At 43.1% G+C, this 24,597-nt stretch overlaps 2 protein-coding genes across 2 annotated transcripts; one reads left to right on the top strand and one right to left on the bottom strand.

Annotated features, from left to right (window-relative positions):
- The first annotated feature begins 152 nt into the window (after positions 1-152).
- On the top strand, positions 153-10,645 carry LOC118082142 (amine sulfotransferase). Its single transcript, XM_035109130.3, has 7 exons — positions 153-190; positions 462-606; positions 1,489-1,697; positions 5,769-5,895; positions 6,736-6,830; positions 8,176-8,356; positions 10,368-10,645. The coding sequence occupies exons 2-7, from the start codon at positions 465-467 to the stop codon at positions 10,490-10,492; spliced, it is 879 nt and encodes a 292-aa protein (XP_034965021.1). The 5' UTR covers positions 153-190; positions 462-464; the 3' UTR covers positions 10,493-10,645.
- Positions 10,646-12,023: 1,378 nt separating this feature from the next.
- On the bottom strand, positions 12,024-19,997 carry RWDD1 (RWD domain containing 1). Its single transcript, XM_035109131.3, has 7 exons — positions 19,816-19,997; positions 18,178-18,243; positions 16,862-16,992; positions 15,648-15,791; positions 14,401-14,533; positions 14,126-14,188; positions 12,024-12,308 (listed from the first exon to the last, which is right to left on the bottom strand). Exons 1-7 carry the CDS (start codon positions 19,886-19,888, stop codon positions 12,196-12,198), a joined length of 723 nt encoding a protein of 240 aa, XP_034965022.1. The 5' UTR covers positions 19,889-19,997; the 3' UTR covers positions 12,024-12,195.
- Between the last annotated feature and the right edge of the window lie 4,600 nt (positions 19,998-24,597).

The raw sequence follows: 24,597 nt of genomic DNA, 5'->3' as shown, positions 1-24,597 counted from the left end.
GCAAGCGCTTACTGGGCTTTGGGGAGGAGAGGGAGGTGTCTAGGGCCCTGCTGGAGCCATGCACTTCCTTCCCCAAGCCCGGCTTAAGCCAACCCCGCGAGGAAGGGCGTCAGCTCTCAGGAATGAGGAAGCAGCGAGAGGACCTTGGCCTTGAGGACGCTCAGTCTAGGCGGAAACGTGGAAGGCTGCGGTGAGTTGGAAGCAGCACAGTTTAAGAAAATAAAATAAAAGAAAGGGGGGAAATGCTTCAGTGCTCAGCCACGTTTCTGTTCCTTAAGGAACAGGGGATACCTTGGAGCTTTATGTCTCTCACCTCCGATGGAGGGGAAGCCTGGGATTGTGCTTTGAGCTCACAGTAGGATTTCACAAAGCGACAACTCTCTTTCTTTGTCATTTCCTATTGCAGCGTAATAGCAGGAACTGTTCTCTGCTTTTCTGCTCTTTATTTTTTATACATACAGGCAATGCAACCAGCCAAGAAATACGCTGTCAATTACAAAGGATTTTATTTCCAGCCAGATTTGGTTTCACCGGAGTATCTAGATTCCCTGGAGGATTTTGAAATCAGGGACAGTGATGTGTTTCTAGATACTTATCCAAAATCAGGTAAGATCAGAAACATGTGTGCCTTTTGCATGTGGCTGTAAAATGGTATTGGTAAAGTTCCATTGTTAAAAGACTCTCATACCTGTATCACTTTATTTCATTAGTTTTTTGCCACAGCTGCTCAGTAACAGGGGACTGTGTCTGATGCAGTTGTGCCCTTCATGCAAGAACTTCCACTTGCACACCAGAACTTTCCCTCACTCTTCCTTTCCCATAGATCTGTGTTTCTGCAGATCTGCTTTGAAGGGGATCCAGTAACCGGGAATGGGAGAGGAGAGAGAGGGGAAGCTCCAAGTCTTTCTGCAAATGAGACATATTCAATGGGTACAATGTAGGGGTTTTGACAGTAATTTTACAGGTCTGCATTATTTAGGCATTGAGGAATTGAGTGACAAAAAGCCAAAATATAATGAGCATTTCTCAAAATTCCTGGGAAGAATAATAATGGTTTGAATAAGCTGAATCAAAGTACTTTGGAGGACTGGCAACTGTTTTTATTCCCTGGACTTTGACTAGTCATTTGCATTTCCATCTATAGGGAGAATTCAGAACAGAGTTTGCGGTAGTTTTCTGAAAAAGAAAGGAACATCTTAGCAAATATTTTTTCTGTCCTCCCAAATCCTCAGATTCCATGAAGGCTTCCTATTTCTCATCCACAATGGAAAGGAAGCCTTGGGTGAATCTTCACATTCAACCATCCCTGCCCTTGCTGTGTTTCCTTTGACTCCCCTCTTCCTCATCCTTCCTGTCTCCTAACAGTTTGCAATTTAAATAGTAAGCTCCATGATTGAGAGGCATGCTGTTTTTAATTATTTTACTCTGTAAACTAGTACAATATGTACATGGCACTGAATGAATTAAATAACTAATCCTCATTCGTAGGAACAGTATGGACTCAAAATATTTTGAGCTTGATTTTGCATGAAGGTCATCGAGATGGAACTGAACACATAGACTTACTAGATAGAGCTCCATGGCTGGAGGCCAATGTCCGCAATATGGATTACGTCAATCGACCGTCACCTCGACTCTTTACTACCCATCTACCCTACTATTTAGTACCAAAGGGCTTAAGGAACAGAAGAGGAAAAGTAGGTCGTATTTATTATTTGATCAAATCAAATGTTTGTCTCGCCTTATTTTAAGCCCAGATAGAATGCATCCCATTTATCACATGAAACAGAATAATTGTGAAGTGTGCTTTTTCAGATCATTGATATTCTTTAAAAAGTGGAAAATCCAGTGTTTACACATCTTACTCATATCTTCATGTAAAATAATTAGCATACCAAACCTTTCCTCCCTGGTGGGCCAGCTCTCCAAGGATCAGCATCTTTCCCCTGAATTACCTGCCTCGATCTTGTGGTACAGTTTGGGCAGCACAAAAGGAACCATGTCATTTCTCTAACCTACATCATTCCTAAAACATATGTCACTGGATCAGAATGAAAAAAGACCACAGAAGAATGGCTGTTTTGCTGTTCTGGGAGTGTCAACTTTGTCAGTGGGTGAGATGGTGGGAATTCAGAAGATCCTTTATTTGGGGGGAGGAGTGTATGAGAAGTGTCAAAGTCAGGGATCAGCAAACTTTTTCAGCAGGGGGTCGGTCCACTGTCCCTCAGACCTTGTGGGGGGCTGGACTATATTTTGAAAAAAAATATGAATGAATTCCTATGCCCCACAAATAACCCAGAGTTTTTAAATAAAAGGACACATTCTACTCATGTAAAAACACCAGGCAGGCCCCACAAATAAGCCAGAGATGCATTTTAAATAAAAGGACACATTCTACTCATGTAAAAACATGCTGATTCCCGGACCGTCCGCAAGCCGGATTTAGAAGGCGATTGGGCCGCATCCGGACCCCCTTTCTCTTTTCTTTCCCTTTGTTTTTGGTTAATTTTTGATTGCACTCTATAATGTTATTTCCATAAAAAGTTGCATACAGAGTTAGAAGAGAGGGGCCTGTGTGGGAGAAAGGCAAGAGTGGGTTTTTCCCAGGGTGTGAGGTTGAGGAAAGGGGAAAGCTTCCCAGGTGGGAGCCGAGAAGATTCACTTCTTTGTATGTGGATTGTGGATTGAAGATTAGGGTATACTTAGAACAGAAGGTTTATATAATTCTGTGTTTTATTATTTCTGTTGTCTCTCCCCTCTTTTCTTCCTTCCTTTGCCTTCTGCTGTTTTCTTTCTTTCTTTCTTTCTTTCTTTCTTTCTTTCTTTCTTTCTTTCTTTCTTTCTTAGATTTCAGTTGTTCTAGTTATAATTTTATTGTATTCTAAAAAACTTTAATAAAACTTCCTACTGAAACACTTAAAATAAAATAAAATAAACAATGCATCTCCAGAAGATACAGATGCTTAAGAGGGAGAATGGAAGAAAACACACATATATGTGTGATGCAACTGGACTTCTCCGCGACCCTTCCCCTCTGCAGGGAGGTGGGACCAATTCGGATGGTCCGCCCCCGCCACTTAATGGATCCAAATGGTTTCCAGAGAGTGGTAGGGGATGCTTTATCCCATGTTGATGGCCTCTCAGCCGACTCCCTGGTGGTCCGCTGGAATGTGGAGTTAACCAGGGCTATTGACTCTTTGGCTCCGAAGCGCCCTCTCCGATTACATGGAGCCCGGACACCCCATGGTTTTCCCCGGAGCTGAGGGCGATGAAACAGTCGTTGAGACGGCTAGAGCGCTGGTGGCGGAAAACTCATTCTGAATCCGATCGAACACGGGCTAGAGCTCAACTTCGAGCCTACCAAGTGGCAATGGTGACGGCGAAGAAGACTTTCTTCACCGTTTCTATCGTGTCTGCGGAAAACAGCAGCAGGAGACTGTTCCAGGTGGTTCGCAATCTATCCGAACCACCTTCGTCATCGGGGCCTGGTAGGGACCCCAATATCTCCTGTAATGCTTTTGCAAAGTTTTTTGCAGATAAAATCACTCAGATTCGGGAAGAGGTAGACTCCACCGTGGGAGCAGAGCCGGGGGAGTGCTAGAGTCCTGTCTAGTCAAATTGTGTGGGATCAATTTCAATCTGTTACCTCCGAGGATGTGGACAGGCTGCTTGGACGAGTGAAACCAACCACCTGTCTCCTTGATCCCTGCCCATCCTGGCTTATAAAAGCTAGCCGGGAAGGGCTGGGCGATGGGCTCCGCGGGTTGGTGAATGCTTCTCTCCATGAGGGAGCCTTCCCAGACCCGCTGAAAGAGGCGGTTATTAAACCGCTTCTTAAAAAACCATCTTTAGATGCAGCCAATATGGCCAGCTATCGCCCAGTCTCAAATCTTCCATTCTTGGGCAAGGTGATTGAGCGAGTGGTTGCTGAACAACTCCAAGCATGCCTGGAGGAAGCGGACCATTTGGATCCCTTCCAGTCGGGGTTCAGGCCTCATCATGGGACTGAAACTGCCTTGGTCGCACTGGTCGATGATCTCCGGCGGGCTAGGGACAAAGGTGAGAGCTGTTTCCTGGTCCTGCTGGATCTCTCAGCGGCTTTTGACACCATCGACCATAACATCCTTCCGGACCGTCTAGAGCAGGCATGTCAAACTTGCGGCCCTCCAGATGTTTTGGCCTACAACTCCCATGATCCCTAGCTAGCAGGACCAGTGGTTAGGGAAGATGGGAATTGTAGTCCAAAACATCTGGAGGGCCGCAGGTTTGACATGCCTGGTCTAGAGGGTTTGGGAGCTGGGGGCACTGTTATACAGTGGTTCCGCTCCTTCCTCCTGGGCCATGTTCAGAAAGTGGTGGTGGGGGAGGAGTGTTCAGACCCCTGGCCTCTCACTTGTGGGGTGCCTCAGGGTTCTGTCCTCTCCCCCATGCTTTTCAACATCTACATGCAGCCGCTGGGAGAGATCATCAGGGGGTTTGGGCTGGGTGTTCACCAGTATGCGGATGATACCCAGCTCTACCTCTCTTTCAAATCAGAACCAGTGAAGGCGGTGAAGGTCCTGTGTGAGTGCTTGGAGGCGGTTGGAGGTTGGATGGCGGCTAACAGATTGAGGTTGAATCCTGACAAGACAGAAGTACTGTTCTTGGGGCAGAGGGCCTTCTCGGTAGTGGAATGCCCTCCTACCAGAGGTCAAAGAGAATAACAATTACCAGACCTTTAGAAGGCATCTTAAGGCAGCCCTGTTTAGGGAAGCTTTTAATGTTTGATGGATTTCTGTATTTTAATATTTTGTTGGAAGCCGCCCAGAGTGGCTGGGGGAACCCGGCCAGATGGGCGGGGTATAAATAATAAATTATTATTATTATTATATATTCTGCAGCAAGGAACGAAGATTGTACTCAACTGAAGAACAGACACGGGCGGTTTTACACAAGAGAAAACAGATTTATTCTGCACCATAGTAATAATCTCAGAGGGTGCCATTTGACACACTTATGAAGAATAAACTTCATTCAACACCATAGGATTACACTGTTGAGTGTGCCATGCATGTTGCAAAAGAGTGTGAGGCTGCCAGGGATATAAAGCAACTTGGAAGCATGAAGAATCTACAAGAAGAAATATCAGAGTTCTATCTATTATTATTTTACACATACAGTACATATCCTACTTCAACCACTTGGTTCCTGGAACATTTCACAGCCACAGAAATTACTACAGAAGCACAACAAAAGAGACAATAGTAAACAATAAGGCCAGCATTTATAAGCAGCAAATTAAAATGGTTCAAGATCCAACTGACACGACAGCAAAGAAAGGACCATGTCAGCCTCTTTTAGGAAGCAGTGTCCCTTCAAAGGCTCTTTCCTTGGTTTAGCTGAGGCATCCCCAAACTGTGGCCCTCCAGATGTTTTGGCCTACAACTCCCATGATCCCTAGCTAACAGGACCAGTGGTCAGGGATGATGGGAATTGTAGTCCAAAACATCTGGAGGGCCGAAGTTTGGGAATGCCTGGTTTAGCTTATGGTCCTCTAGACACAGATGGACTCCATTTCCCATTAATGTCAGCCAGGAATCATGGGAGTTGTAGTCCAGCAACATTTAAGAGTGTCCCAAGTTTCCCAAAGGGATGCTGACCATGATATAAAAATAAACCAGAGAATATTATGGGAAAAGCCAGGTTTGGGAGAACAATCTCATTGCTAGCAGTATGTATCTCATCATTGGAAGAGTCAAGCCTAAAAGAATTTGTTGTTATTCCTGCAGGTTGTTTATGTGGCCAGAAACCCAAAGGATGTTTTGGTTTCCTATTACCATTTTACCAAAGCTGCACTTACACTGGAAAAAGTAGATGACTTTGGGGTTTACATGGAGAGGTTTTTGGCTGGAAAAGGTAAGGATGATTTGCCACTCTAAAAGAAGTCACTTTTGTCCCTTCATTCCCTATCCTCCTTTGAAAACAAATAAAAGAAATTCAGTGTGTGGTAAGGAATTATTCCAGAGTGCCACGTCTGATGCTGTTGGTTGCTCTGAGGAAGTCCAAACTTCTTTTCCATGTGCATCCATAACTTTTTTTCCAACTAAATAAATTACAGCACACAGATTTATGCCATGGATGGCTGCTGACCATTGAGGCAGAAGGTAGGGTTTAGATTTGACCAAATCCCAAAGCAAATCAGGCAGATCTGTATATTGCCTTCAATGGGCTGAAGCAGCTACAAATCATTACAGGGTGGATCACCTAACCCTGAATCAAGTGTAGAGATTTGTGTCAAGTTATAAGTCAGCAACCCTGACAGGGTCTCCTAAATGTTGTAGTTACCAACTGTCACACCATATAAGGAAAATGCCAGAGTGGGAAGGAAGGGGGCTGGAGGAAGGCTAGACTCATCTCAGTCTTCCCATCACATTGCTTGGAAGAACTGTGGGGAGCCTTAAAATGCAGAACTCTTCTGGAAGTTCTTTCTCTGAGGAAGTGTTTGGTGACGTTGGGTGCTATTCATTCAACCTGTGTTTGTTTTCTTTCCCTTCCCAAGCCATCTCATTCCAAGCTGCTTTGTTTCATTGAAAGTTTGTACTGAATTGTTATTGTCTAATTTTTTACACACCATTGCTGGTTCGTAATTGGTTCCTTTATAATGTTTTAATTCATTTTATCTGAGTGTTATGCTGCTCTCAAAAGAAAAAGAAAAAATCCTCTACATTTACACCAAATCAATTTCTCTCCTATCAGTAATTGCAAGTTTATGGTTGGACCATGTGGAAGGCTGGTACTCTCACAGAGATGACTTCAATATTCTATTTCTTACCTATGAGGAAATGAAGAAGGTAAGGTGTCAAAATGTTACCAAGTCTGATATTAAATAAGCATCAAAACTCATCTTTATAGAATGGAGGAAGCAATCAATATGATGATTCAAGTGCCCTGACTGAAGGAGATTCTGCATCTCCCTCATCATCAACTTAAAAGATTAAAAAGCCCAGGAGGCCATGGGCTCAGGATCAGCTTTTAAGGCCCTAAACTCCAAAGTGTGCGCTGTAACTATTTACCCTGAGAGATTATGGAGCTGAAAATTAAGTGTCCCAAGCAAGATATGTCATTTTACAGGCTGAGGAGAGATGTCACAGAACCCCCCTCCTGTCCGGAGTGGTGCCATTTTTTTATTTACAGTATTTACTTGTGGATTCAATTTAATTAGCTGACCCATGGGTGGCTCACAGAACAAAAGCAATATAATGCAATGGCAGTTGTTATGAACTAGGCAAATAAAGATGCAGGCTGCTTGTTCTCCCTGCTTGTTACCCTTTTTTAAAATAATAATAATAATAATTTTTATTGATTTTTTGACATATAACAACAAAACATACATCACCAACACACCAACCCCCAGCATTACCTAAAATAGAGAAAAAGAAACACAAATAAAAACATTAACATATCTAAACATAATAATAAAAAAACAAAAACATACCTATATAGTTCAAAAACCATTCACCTTTTCTGACATTGTAGGTTGACCTCCTCAACCCCCCTTACTGTGGTTCATCTTATATAGTACTCTCTTTGGCAATTTCATAATCAGCATCTTAACATTGTTTCTTTCTATCTTAAACATGTGTATACCTTTTAAATTTTACGCCAAAATTCTATAATTATCATTTTCATTATAGATTACATATTTATCATCTATGACAACATCATACTCCTCTTTCCTTACATATTCTATTTCTGCCCTAAACATACTTCTTCATTTAATTCATATTATAAAATTCTTAATCTGCTTTTACACTATACTAAACTAAAAATTCTCTTCCTTATACCCACACCTCTCTTCTAAGAACTCCCCATCTCAGTCAAAACCATATTTTTTATTATTAACCCTTCTAATCACAAGTCCCCTTTTACGGTCGGCAAATCTATATAAACAGTCCTATTTCGATCCGGGTTAACCTATTACATAGCCAATTATAAACTATTTATCCCACCCCCTTCCTCACCTTTCTTTCTACCCTCATTCTTTTAACCTTCCCCTGCTGCCCTGCGTCTTTCTTCCATTTTTCTCAACTAGTTTTTCCCTGCTTGTTATCCTGCCTGTTCCATGATTTTTAGTCACTAGGCTGTTGTGCCTCTCAATTGTGGATAGCCTGACATCAGAACTATTTCCTATTTCAGGATCTAAGAAGCTGTGTCTTGAAAATATGCAACTTCCTGGGAAAGAGACTGACGGAAAAGGAGGTGGATGCTGTTGTGGATCAGGCTACATTTAATAAAATGAAAGCAGATCCCAGGGCAAACTATGACTTTTTGCCACCAGAGTTCATGGACTACAGCAAAGGCCATTATCTTCGCAAAGGTAAGTCAGTGGCAGATTGAACTGGCTTGGTGCTGCTTGCAGAATCCCCGACTGATTCACCTGATAATTACACTGACATGTGAAAGCTACAAGTAATGGTAATTTCATTTTCCCAGTCTTCATGAAACTCTCAATTTCTGTTGTTTCTGTCAGCCTCCCCCAGGGTGTAACTCTGCTGAGCCATTGCCTCCCACTTCATGTGGGGGTCAGAGAGAGCAAAGTCCATCCCTCCACACTTCTCCAGCATCTTGGTAGGCCGTCGCCATCTTGGAATGTCCAAGTGTGTCACAAATGAAATTCCTGCTGGACACACACTGTGGCTATTGGCCTCTGGCACAGCATCAAACTGCTTTTGCAGCTTCAGGAACAAAAGCACTGCTCCCACACATTTCCAAACTCACATGGAATGAATCAGAAGAATCCTATCTTCTCAAAGTCCATGCCTGCCACTTCAATGCAGCATGGGGGGAAACTGCTCCCTCCCCAGTAGCTCATCAATCAACAGCTACAGTTCTGCCTACAGCATCTCCCCCATTTTCCATAACTCAGGGGACTGGCATTTATACCTCTCCCAAAAGGTCTGATTGTTCCGGAACCACTTTCTGTCCTTCTCAGATGGCTATAAATCAAGCCGCCTTCTGCCGGCCTCAATTGCCTGGCAAGAATTTCAAACAGTTCGGCCTGCCTTATTTACATTCGCTTTTAGGCAGTGTTACTCATGGTGTCTCCATGCAGCTTTTCTTTCTTTCCGTCTCTGAAGAGGCTTCCAGGAAACCCCAAACCAGGACAAAATAGCCCCCAGTGCTTCCTTTGCTGGCACTGGGTCTGCGGCCCCGATCCCTGGGCCCATAACCTTTTGGTAGGATCTTTTACACACAAGTAGGACCCTGGCAGAGACACATGCCTGACTGGTATGTTCCCTCCCTCTCGGTCGATTGTTCGAGAGCTTCAAAAGCTTTCTACAGCCCGAACATCACAGTGACTGATGCTAACTGACATCAGCACACTTACAGATCCGCAGAGTTTGCGCAGTTCGTAACAGACCTCAGCAACTCAGCATCTTGGCTAATCTACTTTTATTTACATATAAACACACACAGGGCACTGCAACATGGCTCCCTCTCTCTAGCATCAGACAGCAAAGAGAAAGAACAAAGGACAATAGTCCCACTTCAGGAAACACAGTAACACAAACATCCTGTCTCCGTCACGTCCCACTCTGTGGAATGAAACCATTTACCATCATGTGATAGATAACAATCCCATGATAGCAGACACGGGGAATGAATCTTCAACAGTTTCCTAATACAGTGCTACCTCGGTTTAAGGACACAATTGGTTCCAGAAGTCTGTACTTATCCTGAAGCGTACTTAACCTGAAGCGAACTTTCTCATGGAAAGTAATGGAAAGTGGATTAATCCATTCCAGATGGGTCCGTGGAGTACTTAAACCAGGGGTCACCAAACTTTTTCAGCAGGGGGCCGGTCCATTGTCCCTCAGACCTTGTGGGGGGCCGGACTATATTTTGGGGGGGAAAATAAACAAATTTCTATGCCCCACAAATAACCCAGAGATGCATTTTAAATAAAAGGACACGTTCTACTCATGTAAAAACACCAGGCAGGCCACACAAACAACCCAGAGATGCATTTTAAATAAAAGGACACATTCCACTCATGTAAAAACATGTGGATTCCTGGACCATCCGTGGGCCGGATTGAAAAGGTGATCAGGCCGCATCCGGCCCCCGGGCCTTAGTTTGTGGACCCCTGACTTAAACTGAAAGCACTCAAACCGAAGCATACTTAAACCAAGGTATGACTGTATTAGAGTTGTTCTATTATGTACTTCCCCTGTTGTTTTTTCCTTCTTCGAAATATGTATATTTAAGTGTGGAAACTTTTTTACACTGAGGGGTAAATTCCGAACTAGGGATGGAATATATCTGGAGCTGTGGATATTTATTTGACCACCACAATGCACTTACTTTCTTTCTGCTTCCTGGCCCAGGCACTATTGGAGACTGGAAGAACACGATGACAGTCGCACAAAATGAAAGGTTTGACAGCGTTTTTAAAGAGAGAATGGAAAAGTTGCCCATCAAGTTCTGCTGGGACATCAATGATGAATTATGAGTCAGCTTGGAAGGATGAAATAAAGTGCATTGTATGCTTTTAATCCAGGCCTATTTTTAAGAGTTAATTTAAAAAAACCTCTCATGTGGCTTAATAACTTCCTAATACTGTAATATGTGCAAGATTTTTTTAAAGCACCACAATAGAATTACATTCATACTGTCTGCTTATTCTGTTTCTACACTCCCGAGCACGTCCTAATTTCTGACTCTTTGTTGCTTTGTTCTAGTAAATTTCTTCTTTGCAAGAAAGAGAAATAGTTTCTCGTAGGGGGGAAATGTTTTCCTTTTTGTATTACTTTTGTATAAATGAATACCGTTGAGTTAAAAAAGACCAGCAATAGGAATTAAACTCCCTATAAAAAGAAATAAATTTAGCAGATTACTAAAACAAAGGGGGGTACTATTAATGTTACAAGTGATTCCTAGAAGGAAAAAAGTATATCTTACTAGAAATTCAAAACTGGTAGGAGTCATTTTTGCCTGATCAGAGGAAGTGAACAGATTACAGACCTAGATAAGAGATTTATTTTTGGAATATGGGAATGTGCCATGAAAGAATATTTACTAGGATGCATTTATGCACCCAACAATAATAAAATAATTATTTTCAGAAAATAAATGAAATTATTAATGTCAGCACAGATAAGGAGATACTTCTCAATGGAGAATTTAATGCGGTATCAAACCCCAAAACAGATAGTACAATTTCTACAGATAACAAAGGTGTTTGCCTAAAATGTTGAAATGGTAATGTTATGGAAACACTTTCACACAACCAAAAGGAATTATACCTTTTACTCTATTCCACATAATTTTTATTTGGAATTGCATTTTTCTTCTAGCATCTCCTCCTCTGATTAGATCTTAACATGGAAATTTGAAGTCCAGGTATATATGTGGACCATTTGTTAACAGGTTACAAGGAAGTAAATGCCGTTGAATGGCTAATCTTATACCGATATCACATGGGAGGGGACCTTTACAGCAAGGGTGACTAACCTGTAGCTCCCCAACTGTTGAATTACAGCCCCCATCATTCCCGCCAGTGCTTCTGCCCACATTGCCCTGATCTTGTGGCTGCCTTGCCCCCAAATTGTTCTGATAAGCTGTGATGCCACACACACACTGCCAGCCACTCCGGGGAATTTGTGTATAACAACATTTGGAGGGCCACAGGTTCCCGACCCCTGCTTTAGAGCCAAACACCGAATACACTTCCTAAAGCAAATCTGTCCATCTCACCCTTTCACTCCTTATCATTATTAAAATGAATACCTCCACTGTCCTTCCATAATCTTTGGATGCTGTGAAAGTGAGAGTTCTAAGAAGCAACTTCTTTTCAAAACAACTGGTCCTAAGGAGGTTTGGGACTGAACATAATACGAGAATGCTTCTCGTTCCGTGTTTTGCTTTGCACACAACGCATTCGTTTCAAACCCAAGGCCTTCACAATACAGCAAGATTAGCGTTTCAAGTGCATTTTAAACTTCAGCACACGGTACAAATCAAGAGATTTGAAAACGCGAATGTCAAACACCTGAAGTCAATTTATTATCTGTGATGAAAGATGTCAGAGAAGGTGGCCTCTTGAAATTAAAATAATTTTGTCATAAGTAAAAGGGGAACCAAAACATATGCAGGTGTCTCTCTGTATAAATGTTCACACAGGTTGATCAGTAAAGCCAGTACAACAATTTCCGTCTAGTCGCTCTCTAGATGGGCAGGGTTATAGTCAGGGTCATCTTCTTCATCCTCCAACTCCAAATCATCCATTTCCTGGAACAAGGATTCATCTACTTCCACACTGTTTCCACCTTTGGGGAGAGAAGAGAGATAAAACTGTCATTCTAGAGTTCAAAAGCCCAATACCAGATGGACTGCCTGCTATGCTTGCTAGGAATCTTTAGCAAAATGCTATGAAGAGTCAATGCCCAATGACAGACAAAAGCCATCTACTACTCTACATAGTTATATTAAACAGATTATCTAAAGCAGGCATCCCCAAACTCGGCCCTCCAGATGTTTTGAGACTACAATTCCCATCATTCCTGACCACTGGTCCTGTTAGCTAGGAATGATGGGAGTTGTAGTCCTAGAACATCTGGAGGGCCGAGTTTGGGGATGCCTGATCTAAAGCAAGCCAGATGGAGACATTTTAAAACCCAACACAGTCTGAGCAGTGTTTGAGTGTATGGGGAAGAGGCCCTCAAAACAATAATCTTGACGTTTTCCCAGTTGCCTACATTATAGGGACTCTATATCTCCTCTGGTCAAAAATCAGCTTTGGGAAAGGGTTTTAAGCTGAGGAGGGAAGGATTAAGCCTGTGCTCTCCTCACTCTCGCTTGTTCCGTTCTGAGCTTCCAGAGGCTGCTTTGGATTTAAAACAAAAGAAGTATAGGGAAGAATAATTGGATTCTATGTAACCTGCAGTTTGAGTCTATGATTAATTAAACCGGAGCATTCAAGTGCTTTCCATTCCAAAAGGCAAAATAGAACAACAGTGACATCTTCTGGACAGTAAAGTGGCTTTTATTTTCGACATGGTCTTTGTCCCTTTGTATTGAAGCTATAATCCCATGCAGTAAACCCCATGACCGCCTCCTCACTCGGATCACCTTCTCGAGAGGTGGCAACACAAGAATGGGCCTTCTCTGCAGTGGCTCCCCATCTGGGGAATGGTCTCCCCAGGGAGGTTTGCCTGATGCCTTCATTATACACCTTCAGGCACCAGGCAAAAAACGTTCCTTTTGAATGTTCCCTCACATTTAACATTCATTTTTTTAACCAGGCCTTTGGTTGATTTGATTGACATCCTATGTCCTTTGAAAACGTGGCTTTTGAGAACGGAGAATTATTGGGTTGTTGTTTTTATTTTTATAATATATTTTGATTTTGTTTTGTGAACCGCCCTGAGACCTCTGGGTATATGGTAAAGGTAAAGGGACCCCTGACCATTAGGTCCAGTCGTGACCGACTCTGGGGTTGCGCGCTAATCTCGCATTATTGGCCAAGGGAGCCGGTGAATAGCTTCCAGGTCATGTGGCCAGCATGACAAAGCCGCTTCTGGCAAACCAGAGCAGCACATGCAAATGCCGTTTAAGGCGGTATATAAACTCAATAAATAATAATAATAATAATAATCATCATCATCATCATCATCATCATCATAATCTGCCTATATTATTAAGACTGCATTATATGTCTGCTTCTCTAGGGAATAAAGTGCATTCTTTTTACTGTTAATCATGACCTTTCTGTTTTGTCTTTACGTCAAGCAGTCAAGGTGATGAACCTGGGTCTCCCAGACACCTAAACTAGGCGTGATAAGCTTCTCCCTGTCTTTGACATCCCCACTCCCTCCACAGGTGGAGGGCTTTGCCACCCTCCAGCTTCCATCAGCGCATTGGCCACATTTGGGGGGGGGGGTGAATGAGGATGACGGGCCTGGCAGCCTTCTCTTTTTGCAGGGACACATCCTGCGCTTCACACCGGGTGCTTATAGCACTGAACTGGCAAGCAAAATATTAAAACTTTTATCCCCTTCCAAAAGTGCCAGAGGCAGCATTTAGGCAGATTTTGTTCTCGGTATGATTACAATTTGTAGCAATGGAAATAGGAATCGCCAGTTACCTTCTTCCAAGAACTGAATATCAGATGTGTCAAGATTATGATCTGTTTCGAACAGCTGTTTCCCTGTAAGAAATAAGAACATGGTAAAATAAGAAGAGCCCCGCAGGATCAGGCCCATCTAGCCCAGCACCCTCTTTCCCACAGTGTCCACCTAGATGGCTACTTTCGGAAGTCCATTTTGGGGCCCTCCAGCCGCTTTGACCTGCAAATCCCATCAGCCCTAGCCAGCACAGCTGTTAGGGAAGGGCTCACCTAAGGCAACTGATACCTCTTACCTGTTAGTTTATTTTTGCCAGACTGTTCTTCCTCTTTCACCTTCTTTCTTTTAAATTCTAGCATCTCTAAATCAAATTTTGCTTTCCAGCTTAGAAAATTTTCAATGGTGACCGGGGTGCCATGGAAACATTGCTACGCAGAAAGGCCAAAACAAACAAACAATATTAATATACAATTCAGGGGGAAAAAACAATCAAGAACACACAAGTCTGCTCTAGCTGTCTGGTACTCTTGGACTGCAGGGCAAATGAGAAACACACTGTCCCCACTCATCCTCTAAAGCAGTGGTCCTCAACCTTGGGCCTCCAGATGTTTTGAGACTACAATTCCCATCATCCCTGACCACTGGTAGCTAGGGATCATGGGACTTGTAGGCCAAAAAAATCTGGAAGCCCAAGGTTGAGGACCACTGCTCTAAAGGACTAAAGGCTGCAGTATACATTGGGGGGGGGTTGGGGTAGTGGGCTTGTGAGCTAACTTCTTATTATTTTATTAATTTATAAATCACAGTTCACATTGCGTTTCAATGCAATTTTTCAAACCTACCCTAAAACCAACTAAAAATAGTTTAAAACATTGCCAACTCCAGGATTGTTTTAAAAACAATACAAAAAATAACACCTAGGGAAGAAAACTTTTCATCCAGCAGGAAAGCTTATTGGAACAAAAAATGTCTTCAGTTGTTTCCTTAAACTACAAATACTGTAATGGGTGCCCGTCATTTCTCTGCAGAGATTTTGTAACAAAAAACTGGGGCAGCTACAATGAAATCCCTGTTCCAAGTTATTGTGGGGTGGGTTTCTGACATTTTGAGGACTTCCAAGGAGAAACGCTTCTGCAAAAAGCAATGACCTGCTGGCTCAGTCTCTCAAAGCAGGGCTATTTTGCAGTTGGAGCTCACCAGAACTTAGTTCTGGCACCTCCCATTGCCATTCTCATGGTGATTTCTAGAAAAATAGCACTGCTCTCAAGTAACCTGGTCTTGAGCTGTGATAAGCCTTTACATATTGGTACCAAAACCTTGAATTTGGGAATCATTCAGGTGAAAAGATGGGTTACAGATCTTTAATAACAACAAGAAGAACAACACTTAGAAGAGGTTCCTGGACTAGGCAAAGTGAGTTTAACAGCCCTCCTTAGTTACCACAAAGTGTATCAAAGTAAAGCTACACTTAGCCAGGCCGGGGAACCCACTAAGATTTCTTGTAGTCAGCAGGTAAGAAAAACAATTCAACTAAACTTTCACCTTTTCTGCTTCTTCTGCCTCTTTCTCCTTCTGTTTATTTTCCTCGTCCCTTCTTGTTTTTATCTGATCTACTATTTCATTTAATTTCTCTTGCACAGCCGATACTAGTGTGAAGATCATTACTATGCCCAGGTTCTCATCTGCCTGAAATACAGAAAAGTGTTTAGCAGGAAATGAAGTCACATAATGGCACAGCAAATACAAAATCTGTGGGAGGAACATTGCCAAGCAGGCAGAAAATGGGGGAGAAATATAGATATACTGAATGCAAAATCCACATGGAGCAACAGCTTCAAGATAAATCACTCCCATTATTTGTATTTATTTAGCAAGACTCATATTGTCTCAGACCTGCAATTCCCAACTAGTACAAAAACAGCACAAAGGCCATCTTTGCACTTTCCAATGCATTGTGAGATAGAATATCCTATAACAGGTTACTGTTACGTTGCCCAATCTAGTTCCGATGCCACAATTAAAAAAGCAGACAAAAATCACATCAAAACCTGCAGATATGCCTTTGTAAAATTTATAAATCATTTCATAAGAGGGAAAAATAGATGGTCTATTATAATGAGAAAAGACTAATAAAACGCTACACTGAATTGTTTCCAAAGCCACCTGCAGACCCTGGAATTCATGTGATCATACACAATATAACTTAATGCAAGCTAAAGCACAATCCTACATTGATTAAGTCCCACTGAGCTCAATGGGACTTGCTTCCTGCTAAGTTCATATAAAGATTGCAGCCTTAAATTATCCTTAGCACTCTGCCATATTGCCAATGGTGGTGCATAACAGATTCCTCACCACCACTTCAATGCAAACTTGCTTTTTAAGGTGTTGTGGCACAAAAACAGGAATTTAATAATAATAGTAGTAGTAGTAGTAGTAATAATACAATTCAGAACAGTGATTAACTAAAGCGTGTTATTACTGGTACTGTGGAAGATAATTTCAAGTGCTCTGTCAGCTAATGGAGAGGGACCAACATTAGCTGAATTGTTTGTTTTTGAAGTAGATTTATATTTATCCGTTAAGTATTTTATCGACTTTACCTATCTGCAGAACGCATTATCCTTGAGCTTGAAAAAACAACCACACCCTTTATTCCCCTCTTTGTAAAGAATTGGCATTGCTAAGCATGGGGTAATAGCTGAACTTGCTGCATCTTGATGTTATTAAACGTTATTAAAGAGGATGCTGCTTACCTGTTCCCGCAATAACTTCAGTATGTCTGTGATGTCACTGTCCTCAAGATTCTCTTGAGAGAGTAGTTCATAGAGGGGGGCTTCATCAGGATAGCGCTCTGCATATGTGAATTTGAGGGTTGCCTGGACAGCTACAGTGCAACAGAAAACATTAGAAATCATTGCTTCATGCTACCAACAGCACCTACTGACATTCATTCTACTAGAAGCAATTTACACAACCTAGTTATGACAAAGGCCCAACACACAAACACACCAGTGTGTAACCTGCAACCAAAGTGATGGTTGCCGTTTTAAATGCAACAAGGAGGTAGGTGTCTGATTCTCGTGCTAAGCCCCCTAATGGAAGTGTAGCTCAGTTTTCCCTACTGCATCACACTTATCCTTTCCCATGGTGAAAATATAAAAACGCTTCACTGACAACATGCAGCTGCAACAAAAGAGGCTACCACTATGCTTGTTGCTGTGTAGTGGGCCTAACAATCTAAATTTTTGTTTGTTTTACTACATTTAAATCCTTCACCTTATTTTGTCATGGAACCCAATGCAACACAGATGCAGTTTCCAGGCTGTCTCCAGTCTAGACCCTGACCAGACCTAGACTTGGTCTGTTTCAGCTAAGTGGTCGTCCCTTCAGACCATACATGACTTGGGACCAGGTTACTTGGAGTACTGCCTTACCCCAGCGTTTCTCAACCGCTGTTCCGCGGCACACTAGTGACGCTGGCTGGTGTGCCGCGACGTGCGGCGACGAGAAGGGCGATTTGCATTGTCACGTGCCTGGCGGCCGCCAATAAACAGCTCTGACCCGCCGGAAAGCAATATTTCTCCTCCTCTTTCCCAAAGCTCAGTGCAAACGAGCCTGGCGGCCGCCAATAATCAGCTCTGACCCGCCGGAAAGCAATATTTCTCCTCCTCTTTCCCAAAGCTCAGTGCAAACGAGCCTGGCGGCCGCCAATACACAACACTAACCCGCCGGAAAGCAATATTTGGCAAGTGTTTCTTACAGTCATAATTATAATATAGGGCGGCACAGAGTTAAATTTTTTAACTTTTTTAATGGTGGTGTGCCTCGTGATTTTTTTCACGGAACAAGTGTGCCGTGGCCCAAAAAAGGTTGAGAAACACTGCCTTACCCCATATGTGCCCCCTTGACTGTGTCAATCTGCAGACCTGGCACTGTTACACTGTTATCAACGCACCACCTCCTATCAATTTAGAAACAATCAAGTCTTTTAAGCATTTAAGCATGCCAAATGTATTTTATTTGTGGGAGACTCTCTTTCCATATGAAAGTTCAACAGCAGTCAACTTACTTTCGTCATTTTCTCCTGCTTCAGATGTCACAGTGATAGTGAAACTTATTGGCTTTTCTGATAACACTGTTGAAGAAAGAAGTCATCAATGAAGACAATAAAGGTTTTCTCCCTCCGCCACCCAGAGGCTGGTTGGTTTTGTCTTCAGACATAACACAACAGCCTCTGCTCTTTTCTTTAGTTTTATATCGGAAATTGGATTGAAATTCAAAGACCAATTAGACATCAGCTCACTAAGATCCCAAAATCAGCGACAGATTCACCGTAGCCTGGATAAGAATAACCTCTAACTCTAGAGCCTTTCCCCTTTGAGGAAGGGACATAGCTTAGGGTCCCTTCCAACTCTACAATTCTATGATTCAGTGAAACCGTATTGCCCTGGTGAGCAACCTGGTCACTGAATTCTGCACCAGCTGAAGTTTCCAAACCATCTTTCAGATGCAGCCCCACATAAAACATGTTGCCTCTTATCTGCAATAACAGGGATAATACTACTCATCTACAGCATAGGCTTGCTGCACAAAACATTCTGGTTTATTTAATGCTACACAGCTAGTTTCAGTGGGTCCACGCCAAGTATATCTAAGCTTTCTCATCCATTGCTTCCAGTAGCACAGCATGGGACAGGCAAGCAGGTGTGCAAGCCTGATTTTATGCCATGGCCCTCATGCTAGTTCAGAAGTACTACAAACGCCTCTTGAAAGTTGCCCATCTGTGATCCAAAGTGATCTGGTATTACAGACATAACAACTATCTGCCACAGAGGCTTCTTACAGCACAAGAGATCAAAAACCAAGCCTAAAACCAAGGGGTGTTTCGATCCAATCCCAGAATCACGTGAAGCAAAGTTTGGAAAATGAGAGCGCACATTTCGATCTCTGGAATAAAAGCAAGATCTGCCTCCACCATTTCATAATATGGCTCCAAATGCACTCCAAGACACTTATGATTTCAGCAGAATGTGGTTCCACACCATATTGTTATGTCTTGGCTTGTTTTAACATGGTCTGTAATTTATTTGCTAAACCATCTTGGGAGCTCTTTTATTAAGATCAAAAGGCAGGATATGATTTTTTAAAATTAATAAGTCTTTTACAGACAGTCGTGGTATTAAGAGGTTTAATGACTGAATGAGGGCCAGTTTTCCACGAGACTACTTCAGTCTGCGTGATTTGTTCTGCCTTGCTCTTCATGGGCCACCAGCATGACAGAGGGGGCTCCTCATGAGAAGCTGTGAAGACCCTAAGAAAAGCCCTGCTTGGATCAGGCCAGGGGCCCATGATCTGGCTTATGGGGAGCCTGAGAGCCGAGGACACAGGCGCGAGAAGAGCACCGTCCCTTCCACTATTCGGAGGGAGCTGTCCCTGCTGCAAAGGGGGGGGGTGCAAATCCCCACCACCCAGGATCCCGAGGCGAAAGTTTGGCAACTTCTCCAGTTAGGATGGGGGGGACGGGACCTTGGAGGGAGGTTTCCCACTTCGAAAGTTCGGAGCAGGCTGGCCATGCAGGCGATCGCCGCGCCGGGAGGCAGAAGCGCGGAAAGATCAGCTGCAGCGCATGCCGGAAACTTGGCGCCGCCGCCCTGCCCGCGCCCACCTGGCTCCGCACGCGGAGGTGCCTGCAGGCGCCGCCGCTTACCTGTAAATGAGTCCGGGTAAATGGACTCGAGCGCCTCGAGCTCGTTGCGCTGCTCCTCCACGTAGTCCGTCATGGCCCCCCGCGGCCGGCCATGGAACCCTCCGGCCCGCAGAGCAGGGGGAGAAAGGAAGTCGGGACTCGGCAGGCGCAGGAGAGCTAAGGGAGGCAGCCCAGGCCGCGGGGACGCACGCGCAACGCAGCGCGCAGAGCAGCGCCGCCCACTCGGCCTCTCGACTCCTCGTCCTGCCAAGGAAATCCATGGCTCTGGCCGACGATTGGTCGCGCCTGCCGCCGCCGCCGCCGCGCGCAGGCCCGGGGCTTTTCCCACGGCTGCCTCTTCGCCTTTCGAGCAGTCGCGTTGTTTCCCGAGACGCTCGCTAACCGGCTTCTTTTCCGCTTCGAAGCGCTTTTTAGTATTTGTTTCTGTTGGTCATGTGGAGAAGGGAATCTGGGGTCTCCACGGGTTGCAACAGCTCCGTAAAGTCCTCCAGGGATAACGGGGAATGGAAGGGAAACACAGAATAACAACGCTCAGAAAATGTGCGCGCGATGGCGCTTGCTCCCGAGGAAGTGCAATGTAGGATTGCAGCCCGCACATTGCAATCCCACGGATCTCTGCTCAGAAATAAGTCCGATGGGTTTAGCGAGACTTGCTTTCAGGTTAATGCGTGTTAGGACTGCGGCTTTAATTTCTATTCCCACCTCCCAAGCCCCATATGGCACCAGTCCTAATGCTTTCCTGTTATTATGAGACTGCATAGAAAGAGGGAAGAAGCGTTTTTAAAAGCCAGGAAAAGGGAGTACCGTAAATTAATTGAGGAGAGGAAGGAAAGCAAGAATGGGGCAGTGATAGGAGTCTCTCAAAATGAGGTGAGCTCCTGGACCACAGGTTCTTCACCTGTGATACAGAACAGAGCAGGTTTTTAGGCTTGCCCTACCTGGTGGATGCACTTCAGATGACTGGGAATGTTGAGAATTAAGGAGCAGGCAGTAGGTACGGCATGTGCTGCCAGATCCAGCTTAATACTGAAGGCAGTCTTGACATGCATGCAAAAGAAGAAGAAGAAGAAGAAGAAGAAGAAGAAGAAGAAGAAGAAGAAGAAGAAGAAGAAGAAGAAGAAGAAGAAGAAGAAGAAGAAGAAGAAGAAGAAGAAGAAGAAGATTGTAAATTCAGACTAGTAACTGATAACACTGTGGGGCATATTTTCCTTTCCCATCCCCTGATGTTTTTATAATGGAGGAGGAAGTAAACAGTAGGTAGAAGTACTCCATAGTAGCTAGCTGGCACTACAGAGCAAAAAGAAAGATGATTCAGCCGTCAGGGGACATGGTTATCCTCGATTCAACTCATTGATTTTCTGTTATTGCGAGATCCCTTAAAAGCTTAGCATTCCTCTATAACAACCTAAAAATACTGCTGAAGAAAAAAACAGAGCCATTGCATTAATTGTTTCTTTTAAATCTAGACATATTTTCTCAAGGATACAGTTGCTGGTGAATGTACAAGAGAAATAAATACTGTATGTTTTTATATATTAAAAAAACCCAGACTGCATATCCTAAAACAGGTATGCCAAATCCCACAATGAAGATCTGCAAGCAGAAGATGAAGGTTCAACTGGTAGCAACAGACCACAGAAACAAATAGTAAAAAGTCAGCCTGTTCCAGGAAAAGCTATATTTTAAAACAACATAAAGAATTGAATTTCCCAGAATCTCTGGTAATATTCTCCTGTTCATTTCCAGTTACATTGGCAGGACAAGGGGTGATTTATCTGTAGCATCTAACAAAAACGTTTTTAAGATTTACAGTACTATAAAATAAATGGATTGTATTGAAAGGATGAATCCAACTAAGCAAAACTGTTTTCATCTTAAAATTTAATATCTTGCATGAAGCACTTTGTTTGAAACTGCATAGGTAAAAAAATTAAAAAGGTAAAGGACTCCTGGATGGTTAAGTCCTGTCAAAGGCAACTATGGGGTGCAGCTCTCATCTCGCTTCAGGCTGAGGGAGCCAGCGTTTGTTCACAGACAGCTTTCCAGGTCATGTGGCCAGCAGCGGAACACTGTGACGGAAGTCAGAGTGCATAAAGAATAGCTGATCCCCCAAAACTTTGAACAACCATCACCCTTTGGAGTTGACAGAGAACCAAATTTTAAATGAAGTTCTCACTATACAGCCATTAACATTTGGATTCAAACACTTGCCTCAGTCGACAAATTCCATATTACACCAAAGAGCAGCAAATAGTTGATCCATTTATTATGTTTTTACTATGAGAACTATTCGGATTTTCTTCCTCAGGCACCCAAGTATCTTGTCTTTTGCCATTTCTGAAAGCAGATGAGTTTTCCAAGATAATTTATTATACGTGTTTCATTCAAAAAGCCTAAGGCTGTAATTCTATGAACATTTGCTCAGGATGGGATATTCCATTAAACTCAGAACCACCAAATTGTGATTAGAGCGGGTTGTAAAGCATATGGAAAAGGTCTGATGGAGCTATAACAAAACATTTAACAAAGGCAGAAGGGACATGAGATGCAGTTGTGAGACCTCCAGCTGTGCGTAACTAATTGACTCAACTACAATTATCTTTGTACATTCATTTGAAGCATTTCTGTACTGTCCTTCAGCAGATTCTGTGGAATAGTTTATGAAACACATAATAAAGCGCACACATGACTGGGAATATAAAAACTGCAAATAAATAAATGATAAACCTGGTGCCAGGCAGGCCTCTTTGAGGAAGTAATTCCACAGAGGGAGCATTCTCCAGTCACCAGCAGCCTTGCCTTGGGTAGCTGGGGACCTGTAGGAGATATTCCAAAGATTAAGTTAAACCCCATCACTTTGAATTGTTCTTGGAAATGGAACAGATGCCAGCACAGCTGAGTTGTGTTCCCACTGACCAGCCCCAGTCAATGGCCTGACGACTGTATTGTGAACTAGCTATGTGAGGCTACCCTTGGACTTGGTACAGAAGCTCCAGCTGGTGCAGAATGAAGCAGCTAGATTGTTGATGGGGACAGGTGATCAAAAGCATGTGACACCTTTGCTGAAACATCTGCACTGGCTTCCCATATGCTGCTTCAGAGCTTCAGAGTTCTTGTATTGATATACAAAGCTCTGGACAGCTTGGGTCCAGGATACCTTGAAGACCTCCAGAGCCCTTATGTCCCAGCCGATAATCAGTATCTTCTGGAGGAGCCCTGTTCGTTTCCCCTCATGTTACAGAATCTCTATTTGGGCATTTGGGATTTCTGGTTCCATGCTATAGAATACTCCACGTACTTCCATAGCAAGAGATTTGGCAGGAAGAGGAAGATTTTGGAGAAGATTAGCCCTCGGTAGAACTTTTTTTCTGAGATTTTAGCGTGTCTATCCCATCGTACCGCCGCATGCATTATTTAATTGTTTTTCTTTAAGCCTCAGTCGTATTAGGCTCCTCCATTGATTTTGTCTGAAGCAAGAATTGTTTGTTTTTTCTCCTTAAGTGAGCTTTGGAATGAGCAAAGCCTTTCCATGCTTTAATTTTTAACTTAGGAAACACATTAGTGAAGAAACAGAGATCGAGATGACAGTGGAACATCAATACAGCTGAGATATAGGAAATTTGGACAGGCAGTAATGAAAGTCTGTTTGGCAGTGGTGTTGCGCTGCCAGCTTGCTAAGACCATGTGATCATCAATAAGCAGATAAATTGCATCCAACATCAAAGAGGCTATGTATGGGGGGGGCAGGGGGCAGATGGAGCAGTAATGTGTTTACTGCCTCATGTATTCATGTTATTTAAGAAGTAGATCTTGCTGGGTTTCATGTTTGTTTGCTCCCAAGAAAGTATGCATAGGATTGCAGCCTCGTGTCCTTTCAGATGTAGCAACCCCTCCCCCTCTGTATTATAAGCCTGCTGTTCGATCCTATTTGTATTAACTCAGAGGTAAGTTTCACTTTGTTCAAAGGATTTTGTTCCAAGGAAACACATAGGATCATAGCCTAAAACCCACTGAACTCAGTGGGATTTGCTCACTGATTCAGCATCAGCATTGAAAATCAATTGTCTTGCAAAACTTAGCGATCATTTATCTGCAATCATAAAAATTGAAATTTTGGAGAGAAACTGGGACATAATTATTTTTAAAAATCAAGTGCACATGCTAGCCTGTGTTGCAAAACACAGATACAAAATTGTTATGCTGTGTGATTTTATGACTGTTTACCCAGAAACATTCTATCGTCTATTCTGGCGTATAAGACGACTGGGCATATAAGACAGTACTTGGCAAATGCGCTTAGGATGACTGTGGACCACTTGTGATGCCTTAGAAGTTGTTGGCAGCTGAATGGATATAAATGAGGACCAAGGGGCAGACCCTTTTCTATTAACCAGCAAATCTTTCCCGTGAACCGCCCCGAGACCTCCGGATATAGGGCGGTATATAAATTCAATAAATAATGATAAAATAATAATAAAACACAGGGGTCATGCCATTTAGCATGGCCCGGGTTTCTTCCACTTGCAGGAGGTGAACTGCTGAATAATACAAGATGCTATGGAGTGATAATAAGGCAAGCTCACCTGCTGGGTGGGGTTGTGGCTTGAAAACTGATAACACATCATTGCTGATATCCATGATTAAAAGCTGACATAGGTCTAGTGGTGGACCTAACAAAATCTGGTAGATGATGTTGGATAGAAGCTGGTGGAGTCTGTACTCAGAAGCTGGAGAACACAGCAAGGCTAAAGCAGGCTGATGCTTGTGGTTGAAGTTCATTTT

The sequence above is a fragment of the Zootoca vivipara genome, chromosome 3 (genome assembly GCF_965207765.1).
Source record: "Zootoca vivipara chromosome 3, rZooViv2.hap1.1, whole genome shotgun sequence".
Classification (NCBI taxonomy): Eukaryota; Metazoa; Chordata; class Lepidosauria; order Squamata; family Lacertidae; genus Zootoca; species Zootoca vivipara.
This window is presented reverse-complemented; position numbering and strand designations above follow the sequence as displayed.

Coding starts and splice junctions, on each gene's coding strand:
- LOC118082142 (XM_035109130.3), top strand. CDS start 465: ATGCAACCAGCCAAGAAATACGCTGTCAATTACAAAGGATTTTATTTC. Junction 1,698..5,768: donor TAAGGAACAGAAGAGGAAAA/GTAGGTCGTATT, acceptor TTATTCCTGCAG/GTTGTTTATGTGGCCAGAAA. Junction 8,357..10,367: donor AGGCCATTATCTTCGCAAAG/GTAAGTCAGTGG, acceptor TTCCTGGCCCAG/GCACTATTGGAGACTGGAAG.
- RWDD1 (XM_035109131.3), bottom strand. CDS start 19,888: ATGACGGACTACGTGGAGGAGCAGCGCAACGAGCTCGAGGCGCTCGAG. Junction 18,244..19,815: donor TTACCCGGACTCATTTACAG/GTAAGCGGCGGC, acceptor TTTCTTCAACAG/TGTTATCAGAAAAGCCAATA. Junction 16,993..18,177: donor AGCAGGAGAAAATGACGAAA/GTAAGTTGACTG, acceptor GTTGCACTGTAG/CTGTCCAGGCAACCCTCAAA.